The sequence below is a fragment of the Ambystoma mexicanum genome, chromosome 10 (assembly GCF_040938575.1).
Source record: "Ambystoma mexicanum isolate Mex_15411 chromosome 10, UKY_AmexF1_1, whole genome shotgun sequence".
Lineage (NCBI taxonomy): Eukaryota > Metazoa > Chordata > Amphibia > Caudata > Ambystomatidae > Ambystoma > Ambystoma mexicanum.
This window is the reverse complement of record NC_090932.1, coordinates 856017547-856035516: the sequence shown is the minus strand read 5'-3', so window position 1 is coordinate 856035516 and position 17970 is coordinate 856017547. Positions and strand designations below refer to the sequence as shown.

At 44.8% G+C, this 17970-nt stretch overlaps 1 protein-coding gene across 1 annotated transcript in view; it reads right to left on the bottom strand.

The window, feature by feature from the left end:
- Nucleotides 1-17970, bottom strand: part of LRRIQ4 (leucine rich repeats and IQ motif containing 4) — a 195889-nt gene that overhangs the window by 65233 nt on the left and 112686 nt on the right. The window contains exon 4 of the mRNA XM_069618528.1: nt 5985-6123. Within this exon, the coding sequence (XP_069474629.1) occupies nt 5985-6123 (139 nt within the window). The remainder of the gene's footprint in view (nt 1-5984; nt 6124-17970) is intronic.

Sequence of the window (17970 nt, the reverse complement as noted above, 5' to 3'; positions counted from 1 at the left end):
AGTCGGATAGCACAGCGAGTAGAGCACTCGCTCTGACATCCGTGCAGAGCCTGCCAACGCAGGTTTGAATACCGGCAGGGCCAAACTCAGCCTTCCATCCTTCCAAGGTCGATAAATGAGCACCACACACTGTGGGTAATAATAAGCAGCGCTCAGATGCCTGAAGGTTCGCAGCGCTATATAAATGGCAAATTATTATTATTATTATTATTATTATTATTATTATTATTATTAAGGCTTTCCTCTTGGGATTCTTCGGTGGGAGTATACCTTAGGGTGCTGTATGAAGTAGATATAACCTTTCCTGCTTTTAGGGACTGCCAAACTTGCTCATTCTGCATTTAGTTCCTTCAATTGCTCCTGGAGCTTCCCTTGACATTTGTCACTGCTCAGGTCTTAAATTCTGTGCGTCTTATCATGATTCAGTGTACCAATCGAAAAAAATGCATCCTACTGCCTTTGATGGACTTTCGACACACGCAACTCTAGTGCTCCCTTTAAATAAACCAGTTTTATCTAAGTCTAGTGCGCCTTCCTCTGGGAATAGCTTGGAGAATCACTTTGTGAACAATAGTGCTATTGATCCAGGAACTTAACAGTACTGGGCTAATAATGTATGTACATACAATGAGTCATTCTCCAAACTGAAGTTGGTGTAGAACAAAAGAAAGGCTGAGGTTAACCAGAAAATATGTCAGCATAGCCCAGAATACGGGCCCAGCAGAGGACAAGATGGCACCTGGGAACTCATTTAAGGTGTAAAGCCTCTAAAGATGGCGGTAGCAAAGCCTGCATGAACACTGAAATGCCATGCGGGGCAGCAAGGACCAGGCTGCCAGAGGACCCTGTGGTGTGTCCTGGATACACAGTTGTGGACTCATTTCATAGGGTGTCCCAGGAGCTTACAGAGATCAATTTATTGGTTTGGCCTTGCCCCGCAACCATTTATTGCTTACGTTTACTGGAATTCACAAGAGTGTCTGGCTGATGCAGGGGTTAAGGAGAAAATCATGATAATAGGGTGATAAGAAGTTGATGCGACAAAATGAGTAATGCTCTGCAGTTGTACCGGGTTGAGGAGTGGCTCAACCGTCTACTCAGCCTCAGACTACTTCTTAAGCAGCAGTGATCCCAATCATAAAGATGAAATACACCCAGCCCTAAATGTATACCTTCTTTGCCTTGTGTGGTAGTGCAGGCCGAGCGCACAGTATTACTTCAGGAGGAGTATGAGCAGACAACAGTAGCATCCCAAGTAGCAATAGCAAAATACTTCAAATTAAGGAATGGCAAGGTTCTATAAAAATATAGACATTTAATAAACGATAAAATGCAAATAACTAACTGTAAACACTAGCAACAAGCCTTCCTTGTGAAGTAAAACAGAAAATGCAAGCTTTTGTAGAATATCACTCTGAGTAGATGAGAAAGTGTTTTCAGGCACTCAATTGGCACAATTTCTATATTCAAGAAGTGTCTTGTAAAAAAAAGGAAGAAAAGCGGAACTTCAATTTCAATATGGTCCCAAATATGGACTAGTGGGACAGGATGTCTTCCAAGTATCTTATTTCTTTGCCTTTGGGGCTTAACAGTGTTGAGAAAGGCGTTTCAGTGTGAAATTAGGAGTCTGGGCACTTTCGGCAGCTGGCCAAGTTGAGTACTGGAGTGGTGGAGATAGGTTCCAATCATACAGATTTGTTCAGCAGCGACATCAGCTTGCAGGGCGAAGATGCTGGGAATGGCAAGTGGCATTGGGTCAGCACCATTGGATGACGTAGTGTCTTGGGTGCGTAGAAGCAGACACTGATCTTTGATGGCAAGCTGGGTCGACTGGCTCGACACAGCGTGGTATAGCCGACTTTCTCCAAATGCAATGTCAGCAAATTTTCTACAACTTTTTGGGCTGCAAAATGCAGATGGTAAGTGGGGTTAAGGTATATATGCAGGTGATGTTAATGCGAAGTAAGTGGTTGTGGGGGCGTTCCCTGCATTTTGCCATAAAAAAACGGTGCAAAATTCGCTGAAAATACATTCAGCTAAACAAATGCAGCTAAGTTTCATAGAACCCACAGCGTTGGGGTACTTCTACTGCATTTGGCTGAAGCTCGAAGAAGCTGGTGACCAGACAGCAGTGTCGAGTTGGGGAAACTAGAAGAAATGGCAGGTCTGTAAGGAAGGCATGGTATCAAAGTAAGACCGACACAAGTGACCACAGTTCAAGGGTGTTTATTGAACTTTATCAAGGGTGTGATAAACGCCTACCTAAACCTAAATCTACAGATGGGAGCAAGCTACGACCATCAAATAATAATAATGCAGTCCTAGTGGAGTCTCGTCAAATAAAAAGGGCCCATACTAAAAAAAACTATTGCCAATCCTTACCACTAAGTTATAAATTGTGTAGGGTAATGTTCATGAAAAAGAAAGTAGTTTTCACAAAGTGATAAGTCGGGATGTTCAGGCCGTTGGCCCCCCTTCCCCACGGGCGCCGGACAAAAATGCTCCCCATTCCCATTTGAGCCCCATAGGGCTTCGTGAATGGTGCTGGTGCATCCAACATGCTCTGCTCGCGGGTGATGGTACGCCTGCCAGCTACGACCTGGCTGGCGGGAAGGCACCCGCAAGCAGAACTCGTAGTTTGCGGGTCCGGTAACAATGGTACCGGCAAGCTTACCGGTACCGTTGTTACCGGACCGGCAACATTATAATGAGGCCCACTGTGCCGTTCATCAGCTGTAATTCCTGGTCTTATGTTTCTTTTCCTCGAGGCCTCTTGAAAGTCGCGGTTCTTCTCCAAAAAGGTCAAGGGTAATTCCATCCTTGCAGCCCTCTCTGGTCTTGCCGCCTTTCTCCTCGGTTTAAACTGCCATCTCGGAATTGCTGTTTCCTCATGCATTTTGCCTTGCTCAGGGTGTGCTTTCGTGCTCCACCTTTTATCTGTGTGGGGAAGTGTGATGAAAGTCAGGTGTGTGTAATTATCAGTAATTGCCTGACACTTGTGTTGGGACATGTCAGGTATAAGGTTCTGCTGTTAGTCCTTTGTTGCTCAAAATGAACTGTCTGTGAGAAAGTGTTTGTGTCGAGAAAGGGGGAGGGTCGAGCTTCTAGGTATCCTACCTGGTAGGATTGGGAAAAGGTGTTACAGGGAAGGGGATACCACGTCTCACCCTCCGGGGTCCCACTTCCAATCCCCGAAGACCCCTCATCCAGGTGATCCTCCCGCACTGGCCCACCCCCAGGAACTGGGTCCAATAGCGATGGCCGTGTCCTGGCCACCTGGATGACAGATGCCCAAGGACTAGCGGGTGAGACACCTTCAGATTTCTCACAGGTCTCAGATGTGGAGATGGCAGAGCTTCAGTTCACTCGGAGATGTGGAGGACCTCAAACATTAAGGTCTGGGATTACTTCAATGGTTCCCTTGCAGCAATTCGGTCAGCATGGAAGGTCCTAAAACCGGTCAAAATGCAGTTTGGAGATCCAGGGAGAGCCAGGGGTCACTTCATTGGTTCTGCGTTTGCTAGGCATCCCAATTCAGGAGCTCAAGGACAAGCCCTTTTGTTCTGCTTTCTCACTCCAGGGAGCTTGGCTGTCGCCCACAGGGGATACTACACCCCCTGTGACCCCAATCCTGGTATCAGTGCAGTCAGCAATTGAGATTTTAGTCCACAACAGTTCATGCCCACTGTTCCCTGGAGAAGGGTAGGAGATAGGATCCCCTCTGCCTTTGATGCCTTCTGTCTTCGTTGCCCTAGCAGAGGACTTTGGGATGGACTTGAATCCTCCACAGAGGTCCAGATTAATTCTTCTTGTTCTTTTTAGAGTCCAGTAATAAATCCCTAAATGAGGGAGTGCCCTTCTCCTTTTAAAGGTAAAATGCCACAGTGGATTGGTCGAAAGCAGGCCTGCTCTAAGGGGTCCAATTCCCATTGTTGTAACAAGTGCCCTTTGCCTTATGATATCAAATCCAGAGCACCTTGCTTGCAGGAAATGGAGGGGAAAGGGAAGAGAATACTAACGGAAAGCAAGTTAGTGGGACCTTTCTGTATGCTCACCTTCCCTCTCTGGCTACTCTCACCTTGCCCTCTTCCCATGCCTGCTAGAGTCAAAGGAACTCAAGTGGCCAGCATCCTGGCGTGAGACGAACAATGCTATGTCAGTGCTACCTCTGAGGCACTGTTCCTAGGAGACCTCCTGATGGATGTCCATATGCCTTGGGTGAAGGTGGGACCCTTCCTGCTGAAGAATAAAAGGTGCAAAATTCTTTCTATTATTCCACATGCTGCAGCTGTGGAGACTGTCTAGGCAACAAGACTCATCAGTCCTATCATAGTTAAGCCCGACTCACAGAGCTGACACTGGTGTGGTAAGAATTTGATGTGGGTGTATAATTGTGTGCTCTTAGCATTCCCAATCGCACAACCAGGCGTACTTACACTTAAAGATTTACGTGCCACCCAACAGTCTAAGGGACTGAAATATCAGAATTTAGATCATCATAGGTGCAGATAGTTAAAATGCCACCTCTGGCTTCAGAGGTTTTGTCTCAGCAGCTGTCAGGGTTGCACATGTGACATTTGAACCCACTCTGTGCAACGCAGAGCTGGTGATGTATATGTCAGGAAACAGTTTACAACAAGGCACATGTGTACACTATAATTTTTGCATGGAGCATAATGAAAAGGGGGTCTGATTAGCAGACCGCCCTTTCAGAAACATAATTACCCACATCATTCTACATCGATCAAAAAAGCTTGGCTATCCTGTCCTCACCCGCAGGCATTCTTTCACAGTTGGCCAAATACCTGTGTAGCTTTGTGGGTTGAGCTTCCAAGTGTGTGAGGATGATTGTTTAGGCCACCCTTTTTTTGTTTGTGCTGGTGGAAGGTCAGCATTGAAATTAGTTAGGGTAAAGTAGAGAGCAGAGGTGGCTTGTTGCAGAGATAGCTTTTTGTATATCTTTTATGGTCTAGCGACAGTGATAGGTGAGAGATGCGTTAGACAGTGATTCTGTGGCTGGGTCTAGCTAGTTGGAAGAGTAGAATGGTGGAACTTGGAGGGTGATGAGGTATGCTGAGGGTGTCGTACACATGCAGATGTGTGGTGTAGACAGTGAGGTAATACGCATTTTGCAAGCTTAGTGCAATGCGAAATGTTTTTGCAACTGGGAAGAGTATGGGGTTGAGAAGTAGACATGTGGGATAGCTCAGGGATTTAGTTATTCTACAGGGATTGTTGTGGTGGGTTTGGTGTTCCAAAGTAATTCATGCAGTAGAATGGTAATGAAAGAGGTGCTTACCATTCTAATACTTCATCTATTTGCTTTATTTCACTCAATATTTCTGACTTTAGCTAATTGACGTTTTAGGGGTGGTAATATCTAGTGTGGGTCTTGGGTGTCATCACCACAATTTTATGGTAGCTGATAAAACCTCACATATGACAAAAGTAAAGGCCACAGAGAGATACAGCAGGACACGGACGGCTTCCTTTCTTTGGTCACACACTTTTTAATCCCATCTAACAAAAAGGCCAGTGCGTTATAATCAAATTAACTTTGACTGGACTATTCAAGGTGGTTGTGGCAGCCACAGTTAGCTTGCAACTCTGAAACTACTGATTTCCAATATCTTGGATGGTGGGGTTATGTCTGCCAAGTGGTCTACATCTGAACAGTGTCGCTAGAACACTGCATGTTTTTCAATAGTGGCCTTAGAATGGCTAACTTCAAGGAAGTGGAAACTCCTTCTTGTAAGGATGTGTTGTTTATAGTTAGGATGCTTGTGAAAATGGCTACAGACTAAGTAAAAATGCAGAAAAGAGGTCTGACTGCAAAATTCGTTTCAGGAGTGGGGTGGGTAAGAATTTGCTTAAACTGGCCCTACAAGGTCCTTCCTTAAGAACTATTCCTTCTTATTCACACACTGAACCACTCACTTCACTAGGAGAGCCAAGGTCTTGGAAAGTGGAACGGATGCTTTTACCTGGCATTTGAGAGATGGAGTCTGGCAGCACTTGTAGAAGATTGTTGTGGCAATCAAGTATTTGTAGTTTTTGCAGAAGACCGATTGTGGGCGGCAGAACCTCCAGATTATTGTTTTCGATGTACAGTTCTTTTAGATTCTGAAATAAAACACATTATGTTTTATGTTTTTCTGAAAGTGCCTATTAACCAAAAAAGAATCAAGAGGCAGTATATGGGGCAACATCTTATTTGCTCACCAAGGAAGATAAATATCCATACCTCCTTCCTAGCCTCTCCTACACCAAAGAAGCATCTGCTACTTCCTGCTGGGCTGCAAGTGACCGCATTGTCCCTCCCATCGCGCCACCCCCTTAGGCCTGGGGTGTCAATCTCAATCGGACCAGGGGGCTGGTTTGGATTGAAAAACACCCCTTGCAGGCAACACCATTGGCTCTATGAAAATTAGAGGCATAATAATGCACAATGGCAACTGGCAAATTATAAAAGTAATTAGTGCAAATAAGCAAGCAAAGTGAGCCAGTCTGAAACCGCTCAGGATGGTTCTGAGTGGATTACCCGCCAAGACATGTAAAATATTTGGTAAACATTTTGCATTTTACAGCACACATTTCAGGAGCACAATTTGTGTACTCAAGCACATGAAATATTGCAATATGTTTGACTCCAGATTGCCAATTGTACACAGGAATTTCACTGCAGGAAATCATGGATGTGTCCATCAGAAAATTGTAAGCCCCCATAGAAGAAAATGGATGCACAGTAGACATATCTATATTTGTGCTAAATCAACATTGAAGGAGGGCCGGATACTGTAACAACTACAACACAAGATAACACATCAGTAGAAATGACACCATCTTAAAATACTAATGGGGTTGCAAGAGCTGCATCTCATACTGCAGCTTTAATTTATTTTCCTGGTTAAGTTGACAACTTGAGTTTTTCATGCAAGGTAACCATGTTAAGCACAATAAGTGCCCCCAATCACTGGAATGCTCTCCCAACAAATATTAAGATTGAAGCATCCTTCCAACAATTAAAAAACAAATCACTGAAAACCTGGCTTTTCAACCAATTCTAATGACCCCGCTCTCCCAACTTGATCTATCTATACTACCTCAGTCTCGGGAGGATAGCTCAGATGCAATGTGCTTGCCTTGAAAGCAAGATGCCACGGAGCAACCCAGGTTCAATCCCTGGGTCCGCGCTTAGAAAACTCTGGGTATTAAGCGTGTTATAAATGACCTATCATACCCCTATATTTACATGTACTGTACTTTACTTGTGTGTTTTATTCCTACCGCTTTATTTGTAAGATTGTAATAACCAAACTGTCTGTAACCAGGCCATGATACATCAGGGTCTGAGCGTACAACAAATGTCATAAATAAATAAATAAATAACGATTGTAGATTCACCTTTTATCTTAAACTAGCAAAAGTCTCATTAATTGTTGAAAATTAATGATCCTGTAGCTCGCTGTTCCGCCTTACCCTAGCGTGGTGCAGTTCGTTGCAGTGCATTGCGGTGTAAATATCTCTGAAATTGTGCATCCTAGGGCCTTGAAACGTGGTTTTTGAGGTCCTATGACCTCGAGTTCTGTTCCTCGTGTGGGGACTGGTCGAGAAACAACATTTTTTATTTCCCTTCCAGGTGAACATGGTTTAGCCCTTCGTAGGCAGGCACCATCTCGCAAAAATCCTCTGGAAAAGCAATTTTACCTGATGCAGCAAACATGTTTGCTTCCGTTCCCAGTGAACATGATTTACAGCATTGTAAAGCTTGTTTAGAAACAACATTTTTTGTTTCCCTTCCCGGTGAACACATGGTTTACGGTTTTGTCGGCAGGTAGTATCTTGGAAAACTCCTCTGGAAAAATAACTTCACCTGATGCAGCAAAGATTTGGAAACTTCTACCTGGATTCACTTCCGCCTCTCAGGTCCATTCGCCTCTCATACATTTTTGTTTCCCTTCCCGGTGAGCATGGTTTACAGCTTCGTCGGCAGGCCACAAACCCACAAACACATTTTAACTTTTGCTGACATCTGTGGAAAGGGGTGGAGTGTGCAAATGTCATGTAGCCAGTAATGTCCGGAGGGTCCTAATAGGTATTGATGCAAAATGTGGTGCAGATTGGTCAAACAGTGTGGAATTGTATAAGGAACAACGATTCGCTAAGCCACAAACCCACAAACAAAATGTGACTTTTGCTGAAATTCAGGGAAAGGGTTGGGGTTTTCAAATGTGATGCAGCCACTAATATCCGCAGGGTCCTAACAGGTAACTATGCAGAATTTGGTGCCGATTGGTGAAACGGTGTGGAATTGTATAAGGACCAACGCTTTGTGCCACAAACCCACACACAACTTTGAACTTTTATCAGTATAAATAGACAGCGAACAGGCACCAGGCCTCTCATCCTTGTAATGGCGTATGGCAGGCAATGGCGACAGCTAATGGGGCATATTAGTTTACCTTGCTGAGCTCACAATCATTGCCTGCTTACGGACTGGCTGCAGATAGAAAATGACCATTGGGCTTTTGGTCAAAAGAAAGTAACTGTTTAATGATATGGTGACTGTTTCTCTGCATTTTCTTTGGTTGGATCTTTTTGCCAATGTCTTATCTACCTTGCTTTATTGGCCCATCCTTTTTCGCTGTTGAGCTTTTGGGCTGGTGGTGAAGCAACAATAGAGAATCAGTTATTGATGTCAGTGTCTTTCTCTCACGGCTAGGGAACCGAAGCGACTGCATTAGAGGAAGACTTTGGTTGTGCTTCACTGACAGAGCACATTTTCCTGCAGCGTGCCCTATCCATGTGGAGGGCCTGGTCTCTGGCACACAGGACTTATGAAACGGCTGCCATAGACCCGCGCCTGCCCACTGCTGCCTCTCTAAAGTGCAATCTTCTTCATGCACTACGTTTCTGCTCACTCATGATGGGAGAGCTCTTGGGAACCTCTTACGCTCTTGTCCTGCAGCAGATACATCCCCCCTCTCTGCTGGGTTCTAACGCAGTGCCACAGCCACCTACCCATAGTTAGCATTGACCGCAGCCATCGCGCCATTGCCTCTGCATGGGTCAGTGCTGCAACACATCACTTCTGTTCATATTCATGATACCTTTTTGAGTGATTTTAGTTACCTTCAGTCGTTCTTAGTGGTTTACGATAAAGGAAGTGGCATTTAATTCTTCTCTATCTCCTATCTCTCACATGCCTCAAAGACATGGCCATGCTGTAAATGTGTTAGGAAGTCACTCACTCGATATATTCAACACAGTCCCACCACTGCCTAGTTTGTTTAGAGATATCACCTCTTATGCATCTAGATTAAGAACCTAGAGATGACATGGGTGCAGATATAGGGATGAAATAACAACTGGGGAGGTATTTAAGAGTGCTTTCTTTAGACTACTGCATGATAGTTTCATCAGCCTCTTCCTTTTCTCCCTAAAGAAGATCACTCTAAAACTGTTGGATCACTTGTAACTGACTGGTTGCATTATCCAAGTGCTCTTTATGTGGGACTACCAGACAAGCAGGTCCAAATTCAAAATGCTGCGGTTTGCCTTGTCTGTGCATTTATCAAAAAAGGGACTTAGTCTCTTCCCTGACGATCTTCTCAGCAAATCACATTTAAACTGCTCTGCTTACTTTCAAATGCATCCACGGGTTCACCCCCTGTTGCATGGCCAACGAGGTATATGTTCTCTGCCAACATCTTTGATCTGTAAATCGGCCACTAGTTATAGTTCCACAATCTAAATATTAATCTAGAGGAGATTATAGATTTGCAGCACAACATACCCGTCTCTAGTATCCTCTGCTCCTATAAATGTGAGGGATAACTGAACTCATGACCTTTTGTAAGGCATTAAAACATTTCTATTTTGCTGAGTGTTGTCCATGCTTACTGTCAACCTTTGGTGACTGTATTTCACACAGAATTGTATTGAATTATGCTGTGAATTATAAATTACATGAGCAAAATCCTTATCTTGGTTCTTGCAATTTAAATTCCAACTCTTGTGCGGCAATAGGATTGGGGTACATTCTTTACCCCAGTTAGGTTGGCAGATTAACAAGGCAACTAATTTCCAGGAGAAAAACATTATATCCACAAATAACATATGCATGCCTTTCTCTTGACACAGACTATTTTAGGTCTGGGGGTGTCGATGGGGATTGAGGGCAACGATCAGCGAGACCCTTGTAAAATGTCTGATGTGGTTTCTGACCCATTAAGAATACCTGAACCGGAGAATCAACAGGCTATCCAATCTCAGTCCAGCCTAAAACATAAAGATGCCGGACGAGCAATACAGAGGAGAGGCAAACTTCTGCTGAGACAGCCGAAGAGGAAGGAAGCCCTGTAGCGTCCATTGCAGGTGAAGAAGTCCGCTGGAGCAAGCCGCAGGTGAGAGACTATTATTATTATTATTATTATCCTGTGGATTTAACCTCCAGAAGACATGTCTTACTGGGAGGTGGAGACCCGAAGTAGCCCAATGCAATAGGTGTGCTACGCTGCTGATCTACAAAGCCTGCTCTCTCTGATGTGGCACAGAGCAAAAGACTCTCGGCCTTAGGGGAGGAGAAGTCCCGACCATGCCAGGTGTGGGAAACCGGTACGCGCTGTTCCCGGTGCCAACGAACCATCGAAGACCGGCAGAGAGACACTGATGAACCGACGCAGAGAACCGAGCGGGAGTCCAGACCAAACCGAGCGCGAGTCCAGACCGTGATGCTATACCAGCTGAAGAAACCACCCCGCCCAAGGAATACCACTTCAGCAAACCAGATAAACGGTCTTCACGGGGGAACAGGGAGGATGTTTAGGAGATCTGGCCAAAGCTCAAGAGAGGCCGAGTGACAGAAACAAGAGACCCTGAGACGGGGTGGGAGACTAGATATTACAAGCAGGGGTGGCAGAGAGGAAAACCCAAGGCGGGGTGAGATATCAGAACCCCAGGGTGGGGTGAGAGTAGCAGAACCCTAAGTCAGGGTAGAAGAAACAGAACTCCACGATGGGGAAAGGTCCCAAAGCGAGATTTGAGAAGTGATTCCCTAAGAGGGGAGAAGAAACAATATCCCCAGGCAGGGTGAGAGAATCAGTAGTCCAAGACGGAGAGAGAAGTACGCCAATCATAGGCAGGCTGAGACAACAGTTTTTTCTGAGGCTAAGTAACCACAGCACAGCTGTACGTTTCAGACACTGTTCCTTCAGGAGAAAAGGAAGATTAAAGAGACACTTTGAACTGTATAATCAGGCACATGACCTGGGAAAAGCCAGAGAGACATTTGGGGAAGGTGTACGAAACCAGCCACCGCATCCAGGGGGAAAGGAAATCCCTTATAGACCTTTCTGGTTAAATTTATGTTAGTCTTTTATGTTAGTGGTAAGGCGACAGAACCTAGGGTAGAGTAGGTTTGGATGGAGGTTTTGTTGCAAGACATCCTGGCAATAAACTTTTTGTTATTTTCCTTTGAGATACAGCAAAGGACACCTTAGAAATTAGAGACAGGACAGGCCTTACTTTCTTTGGTGTAATAAACTTTGCAAACATGACCTCTTGTCTGTCTCTTGAGTCCACATTTGCTCATCTTCTTTTCATCGTGCTGCTTCCCTTATATGGCTTATGATGAATGTTTTATTTTTTGGGCCATGACTGCAGCAGCTGAGTGTTGCTTTACAAACCGAACACAATGCATGCAGCGCATTGGCCTACTGTGGTGCTAGCCTGGCACCAGTAACATTGATACAAATGTTTCTGAGCTGGGCAGGCTCGTGCAGCACTTTCTGCTGGCATGTAGGTGTGAGCGGCTAGCCCACTCACTAAGTGTGCCAACCACAACAGTGTCAGGCCACTAAGCCAGAGAAAGACAGTCGACACTAGAGTAAGGCAGAATGGGCTGAGCCATCCACGGCTCCAGCCCAGCCAACATGAAGGTATCCTTGAGTTGAAAGAATTGTGCCCCATATTCAAAACTTTACAAAGCACCCGCTGAGCTGTCCCTTCCACTTAGAATTTCAAGTACTACCAAATAACCTGTGCACAGCGAGCCTTCTAGATGGTGGTTGTAGCGTTATCTAAGGGTGAGTATAGCAACCTCTCCACACCAACTGAATGTTTACAGCAGGCAGCCAGTACAGTCTGGGGGGGAATGCCCAGGAAAAACCCTTAAGGGAAAAAACCAAAAATCAGCTGATCTTGCGCAGGCGATGTACGAATATTGCGGGCATCCAACGATGGCACAGGGAGGAAAGCAGAAGGAGTGGTAGGGGTTGAGGATTGAGAGAAAAGGCAACAAGGAAAAGGTAGGCATGAAAAGAAGAAGACGACTTAGGTCTCTCATGGAAAGCGTCTTCTCAGGAGAACTCCTAAGGGTTGCTAAAAAAAGCATCAAAACAATCAGAAGCAGGGTCATGGAGGAACACGTGTACATTTAATATGGGCACCATCTTGGGTGGGGAGTGGTGTGCATGTTTGCCGTCATCTTCGATGGGGAGCAGCTGCGGACGTTACGCCACAAGGCATATTCGCAGAGAGACTATCCCAAATGCCAGCAGCCATTTAGACCTTTATACTGAGGCCCGTGACACCAAGGTAATATATGGAAAGTGTTGAGGTACATGATGGGACGAAGATGAATGCTTTGGGGCTTCTTATGAGACCATGTTCTTCTCTGCCGTGCAATTTTGTTTGTTTTCGTGTGACGTGTTTCGTCCGGATGTATCCCTAGCCCCAAAGATCATAAACTGCTCAGGGCCCAGTGAGAACAGACCTCATAAAGCAAAACAGTTAGGATTATAGAGTGCTGCAGTAATAGACCCTAATAAGGCAGCTGAATTGGACTAGGGAAGTGCATGGTGATTCATTCTGATGGGTCATGGAAGGGGGGCCATGGGAAGGGGTGGGCAGGCAGCTGAGCAGGACAAATGCCAGATATGGCATAGTGGGAGGAGGGAGGTGCCCCATTGATGGGGCATGGAGTAATGCAAGGGAAAATAGGAGGACATAGTGTGCACCTCTCATTTGGTTGAGATCCCTCCAGAGAAAGGCCAAGGAATGAAAGAGCATGAATATGGAGGACCCAATTTCTAAGGGAGAGTTTGCAGCCATAGGTCAGGTACTGCATTAGACTAGAATCCAAAATGAATCAGAGATTTCACATCTTGGGAGAGAGGCCAAATAATGGATAAGCAGGAAAACGTAATTATCTTAATGCATGGCCTTCAGAAAGAGGCCAATAGTGGACACGATGAGTCAAGGCCTTCTTTAACCTTTCAAATGGCGGGGTGTTGTGTTGGGCATCCCTGCAGAATTCCCATAAATTGCATCCAGACATAATTAAGGGTGATGGTGATATCATTTCTGATCCCTTTGTCACTTGTCTAAACCCATTCAGTTGTAGAAATTATATATTGACAGACCCCATGCTCCTGGGTATAGCTCTGAATCAATCAACTCTCAGAGTGGGGGAGTTCTGTTTGTTATGTTATGTACTGTTATTTTACTTATAAAGCACCAAAGCCCTATGGCATCCAGGCGCTCAACAGAAAGACAGAACTTTGAGTTTCTTTGTTAAATCCTTTATATCTCTTTCCTGTCTTATTGAATCTATCCCCCGTTTGAGGTGAATGACTTTGCATACCTGCTCTCATACAAATGAGTCCATCCTGCACTGCTCTGCATCCCTGGGCTAACCACATAAACTCATTCTGTCCTCAGCTCATTCTGTCCTTTAGGGGCTTTGTGTTGATTTGACAATCTGGCACACCCAGCCTAAGAGAACGGAGGCACTTTGCCTATGTGCCAGTTACAGAGGTCCCTACTGTTTTCACAGGTTCGCTGCAACTAGATTAATAATAATGTTGTTGTGTATCACTTGCTGCTGGCTTCCTCCCTCCCTAAACCCTCTGATAATCAATATAGTTATAAGCCATTGCAATGATACTCAATTTATGGACACCAGTCTGGTGAAGTGCTAAGTTGGCCTTGTCAGGCTTTGAACCTGTGTCCTCTAGGCTAAATACAAATGTCTAAGGTGAGCGCTTAACTCACCAAGCTATTTAACGCTTAGCCAAGAGAAACCATCCCTTCTGCATGTGACCTGTTCTTTTTCCCCTCATTGAATCCTCAGCTGCCCAACTTTCCGACACGCAAAGTTCCCAGTCGCTGGAGTGAATTGCCAGATCCAATCTTTCTGCAGATGGCAGATTCCATCCCTGTGTTAACCCACCCCTACTAGGGTCAATAGTTTTCCCATCTGTGAGAACCTATAGAACACCCCCTTTGATATAGTTGACCTGTTTTGTAACCCTGGGTGACTCTCCAGAATCTGTACTTACAACAGATGACGTGATGCCTGTCCTTGGTCAAAGACATAGAACAGGTTGTTCCTCTGAGCAACATGTTGAATATCCCTGGATGAATCCCAGAATACATCATTCTACAGGTGAGAGAGTGTATCCCATGTGTTACTCTCCTTAATCTATTCTTGATCCTTTATTTTCTTCATTGCATTGTAATTTTCGGTCATTAATCCCACGGCACATCTGGCAGAGATAAGACTAGACAAGATTTTGTCCCGTGCATCCTCTGGGTAATAGGTCATGCTTTGTTCATGGGACCTGGCAATTCCTTAAATCCATTATTTCAATGGGTAAACATGTGTTACCCGTCCTTCCTCTGAGTGAGGCAATGCCCAGGATAATACAGGTGACAATTGTTTTTTTGTCTCTGGGACAATGGACAGAATTCATACTTCATAGTAGTGTTTTGTCCCAGTGACAATTTCCAGACTCCATCTGCCCCTATGGGTAAAAGGTAGTTTGTCCATGAGCAAATCCCCAGACGTCATGCCCAATGAATGACAATTTTCAATCCATGGTCAATCAGCTAGAGTCCAGTAATATTTAGGGTGATGGTCCATGGGGGTTACCCATCTGTAAGCTAAGGGTACATTTGGCCATTCTCTCACTATGGTTGGTTGAATAGGTTATTGTTGGAGCTAAACTTGAGCCAATAAGCTTACAGCAACTCTCTGAGTTTGTTCCTCTAAGGTTCTCGGTTGCTGTCCTAATCACCAGAACCCATCCTTCCAGCATGTGACCAATTTCTCTGTCTCTGGTGAATCACCAAATCCTATCACAAGTAACTAAGACATTTTTGTATGTTGGCGTGGTTCTCCCATCTGACATCTAGCCAAAAATGTATCCAGCGTGCATGCATTTGCAGTCAGATTCCAGAACCATCCTGGACAGAAAAGTTAAATTTGGATTTATCGATTTTTATGGAAAAAGGTCATGGCCGACAAGGGCTCCATGAGGACATCTCATGTTCCTGCAGTGAAAAGAAAAGTTCAAGCAAAAGCAGCAGAAATTAGTTCATATGTGAGTCTTCTGGAGCTTTTCAGTGATCAGTTGTTGCAAGCAGGAAGCTGGAGCTGAACAGGGTTCCACCGCCTCACAAACCTATTCTGATGCGTCACGATCAGCAGCTTTGTCTTTTGCAGTCAGACACAGGGGCTTTGGATCGGTCCTATGCTGTTTCTCTGGAGATATTTCACAGATATTTCACAGTTTAAAATAATCCAGCCAAGTTCTTCAGCTCATGCAGCACTTGATTAGCACTGGCTCTGGCCCAGTCGTATGGAGTTAGCTAAGAATTACTGACTTGTTCAGCATCCACTGAGTCCTAAAACATATAGATCTACTACCTGAGTCATTCCTCAGGCACAGCAGACACTCGGCGAGCTTTTTGTGGTTCAGAATCTCAATTACTTTATAAGCCCATGTTATGTAAATATAAGGTGAGGGACAGTCACTACTTAGTATTAAAAGGTAACCAATCTGACCACTAACTAATCTTTACCAACCTGTTACTAAACTATGACCTCCATTTCTCTACCTCATCTTATCTTATCTTAACTGTACTTGTAAAGCGCAGCGTTCCCCTGAAGGCATCATGGTGCTACAACTGTGGAGGTGGGGGCCAGCCATTAGGGCCTCATCACGAGTTTGGCGGTAACCCTTAAATCCGGCAGTAGCGCTATTACCGCCAGATTTAAGGGTCCACCAAATCAGGGCTTCGGCGGATTTCTACCCAGCTCTGAGCTGGGGGGAAATCCGCCTAAATTTCGCGCTCATACCGGCGCCGGGAAATCCGCCGGCAGTAAGAGCGCGAAAATTACCCATTGAGCTCAATGGGGAATGGGGAATTCCCGAATGGGCTCAGTGGGAAATGGGCAATACCCGTTCTGCCAAACCTGTGATCCCGCGCTATTAGCGCCGGGGGGTTTGGTGGTAGGGCTATTAACGCCGGCGCTAATAGCGCCGGCGTTACCGCCCAACTCGTGATGAGGCCCTTAGAAAAGAAAGGTTATAAGAGCCCGCCGAAAAGGGAGGTGGGCCTCGACGTCAGGCAGACAGAAAGGGAGAGAATTCCACGCTTTAGCTGCAGCGACAGAGAAGGCTCGTCCGCCGACCCGAGAGAGTCTAACCCTAGGGAGCTGAACAGTTTTCAAAGATTGGGAGCGAAGAGACCTGCCGGGTTTGTAAGAGCAAAACTTCATCTGAAGTTCACAGTTATTTTCCCACCCCCAATTGAGATGGCTTTTGTCATTGGGAACAGTTGCTTCTTAAGGGAAGCAACGTGTGTGACAGAGTGGCCATCTGGCATGCCTCCACAGCCGCGTGTGTGACAGAGTGGCCATCTGGCATGCCTCCACAGCAAAATGGGAGTGCCTCTGTGCCTGGAGTCCAGTAGTCGCTGCAAACAACTGTTGTCCAGTGTGCTCCTCTGAGAGTCATCTCCTAGAGTTAAGCTTCATAGGTTAGGCACATCAAAAATGTGTGAATGGCTAACAGCACAGTTCAGCCAATTTAAGGAGTTATAGGATGTAGGAGATAGGATTCTAGGATATACATGGACATGTTTTATTGGCTAATGGCTCTTGGATACATTACAGTATATATACCATCCTTTCCTTATTTAGTCTATTCCTCTCTAAAACTCGATCCTTTGCAATGTGTACAGAAACTGGACAATTGGATGTTTCTATTCTTCATAACTGGTATTCTGTGCCTTCTAGCTCAGTCGTGCTTTGTCACCCCTGCATTTTGTCCCACACTCTTTCCACTTCTTTTCCTGCCCTGGCACCGTTCTATCTGATCTTTTGAAAGTGTCCATTAGTCCTTCTAAGCTACAAAATTATGGTCGGCTGGTCTGTGGAATGTCGCTCCACTATCTTGCACTGGAAGGGTTTGGATGACTTAAGTCTCAAAACCTCAACCATTTTTTTCTGTGCAAAACAGGATTCAACACCAGTAACCCTTTTTGTTATGACAAATTCTATTCCGTCAAAGATTTGATTTTTTGAATGTTGATCACCTCTTGGGGCATGGCGGTGGTCTTGCGTTACTATTCTGCAAAACCATGAAGTCATTTTAGAACATTGCCCAGATAATCCTCCTTTGAACTGGTGAATGCTCCTTTAAAGATACTTGTGCTATAGCTATCACACATTTCATTTAATTTACTGCCCCCTGGTAACTGCCCACTTTTTCTTGATCACTTCTTGGATTTCCTATCACCTGCACTATATTATTACTCAACTAATTCCTTACTTGGGGATTTTAATCTCCTTAATTGCGCACATTTCTCCACATTTTAACTGTATTTCAGGGCCATCCCCTGACTCACATTTTGAAACAGATTCTGTTTATCCACCACATGTAAAGGGTAATGCCTTGAACGTTTATTTGCCTCTTTATTGATGATTAGTTGTCAAGTCCATATTTCACATTACTTTCTTTCATTGTGATTTGGTTTAGTAAACAAACCTTACACACATAATTATATATTTATATACACAATTGTGTCTGAGCCTTAATTCTGCAACTTCACAATAGCCCAATCAATATATGTTGGTAAACAACATTTCAATCAACTTTGAGATCAAAACAGTCTCTTCTG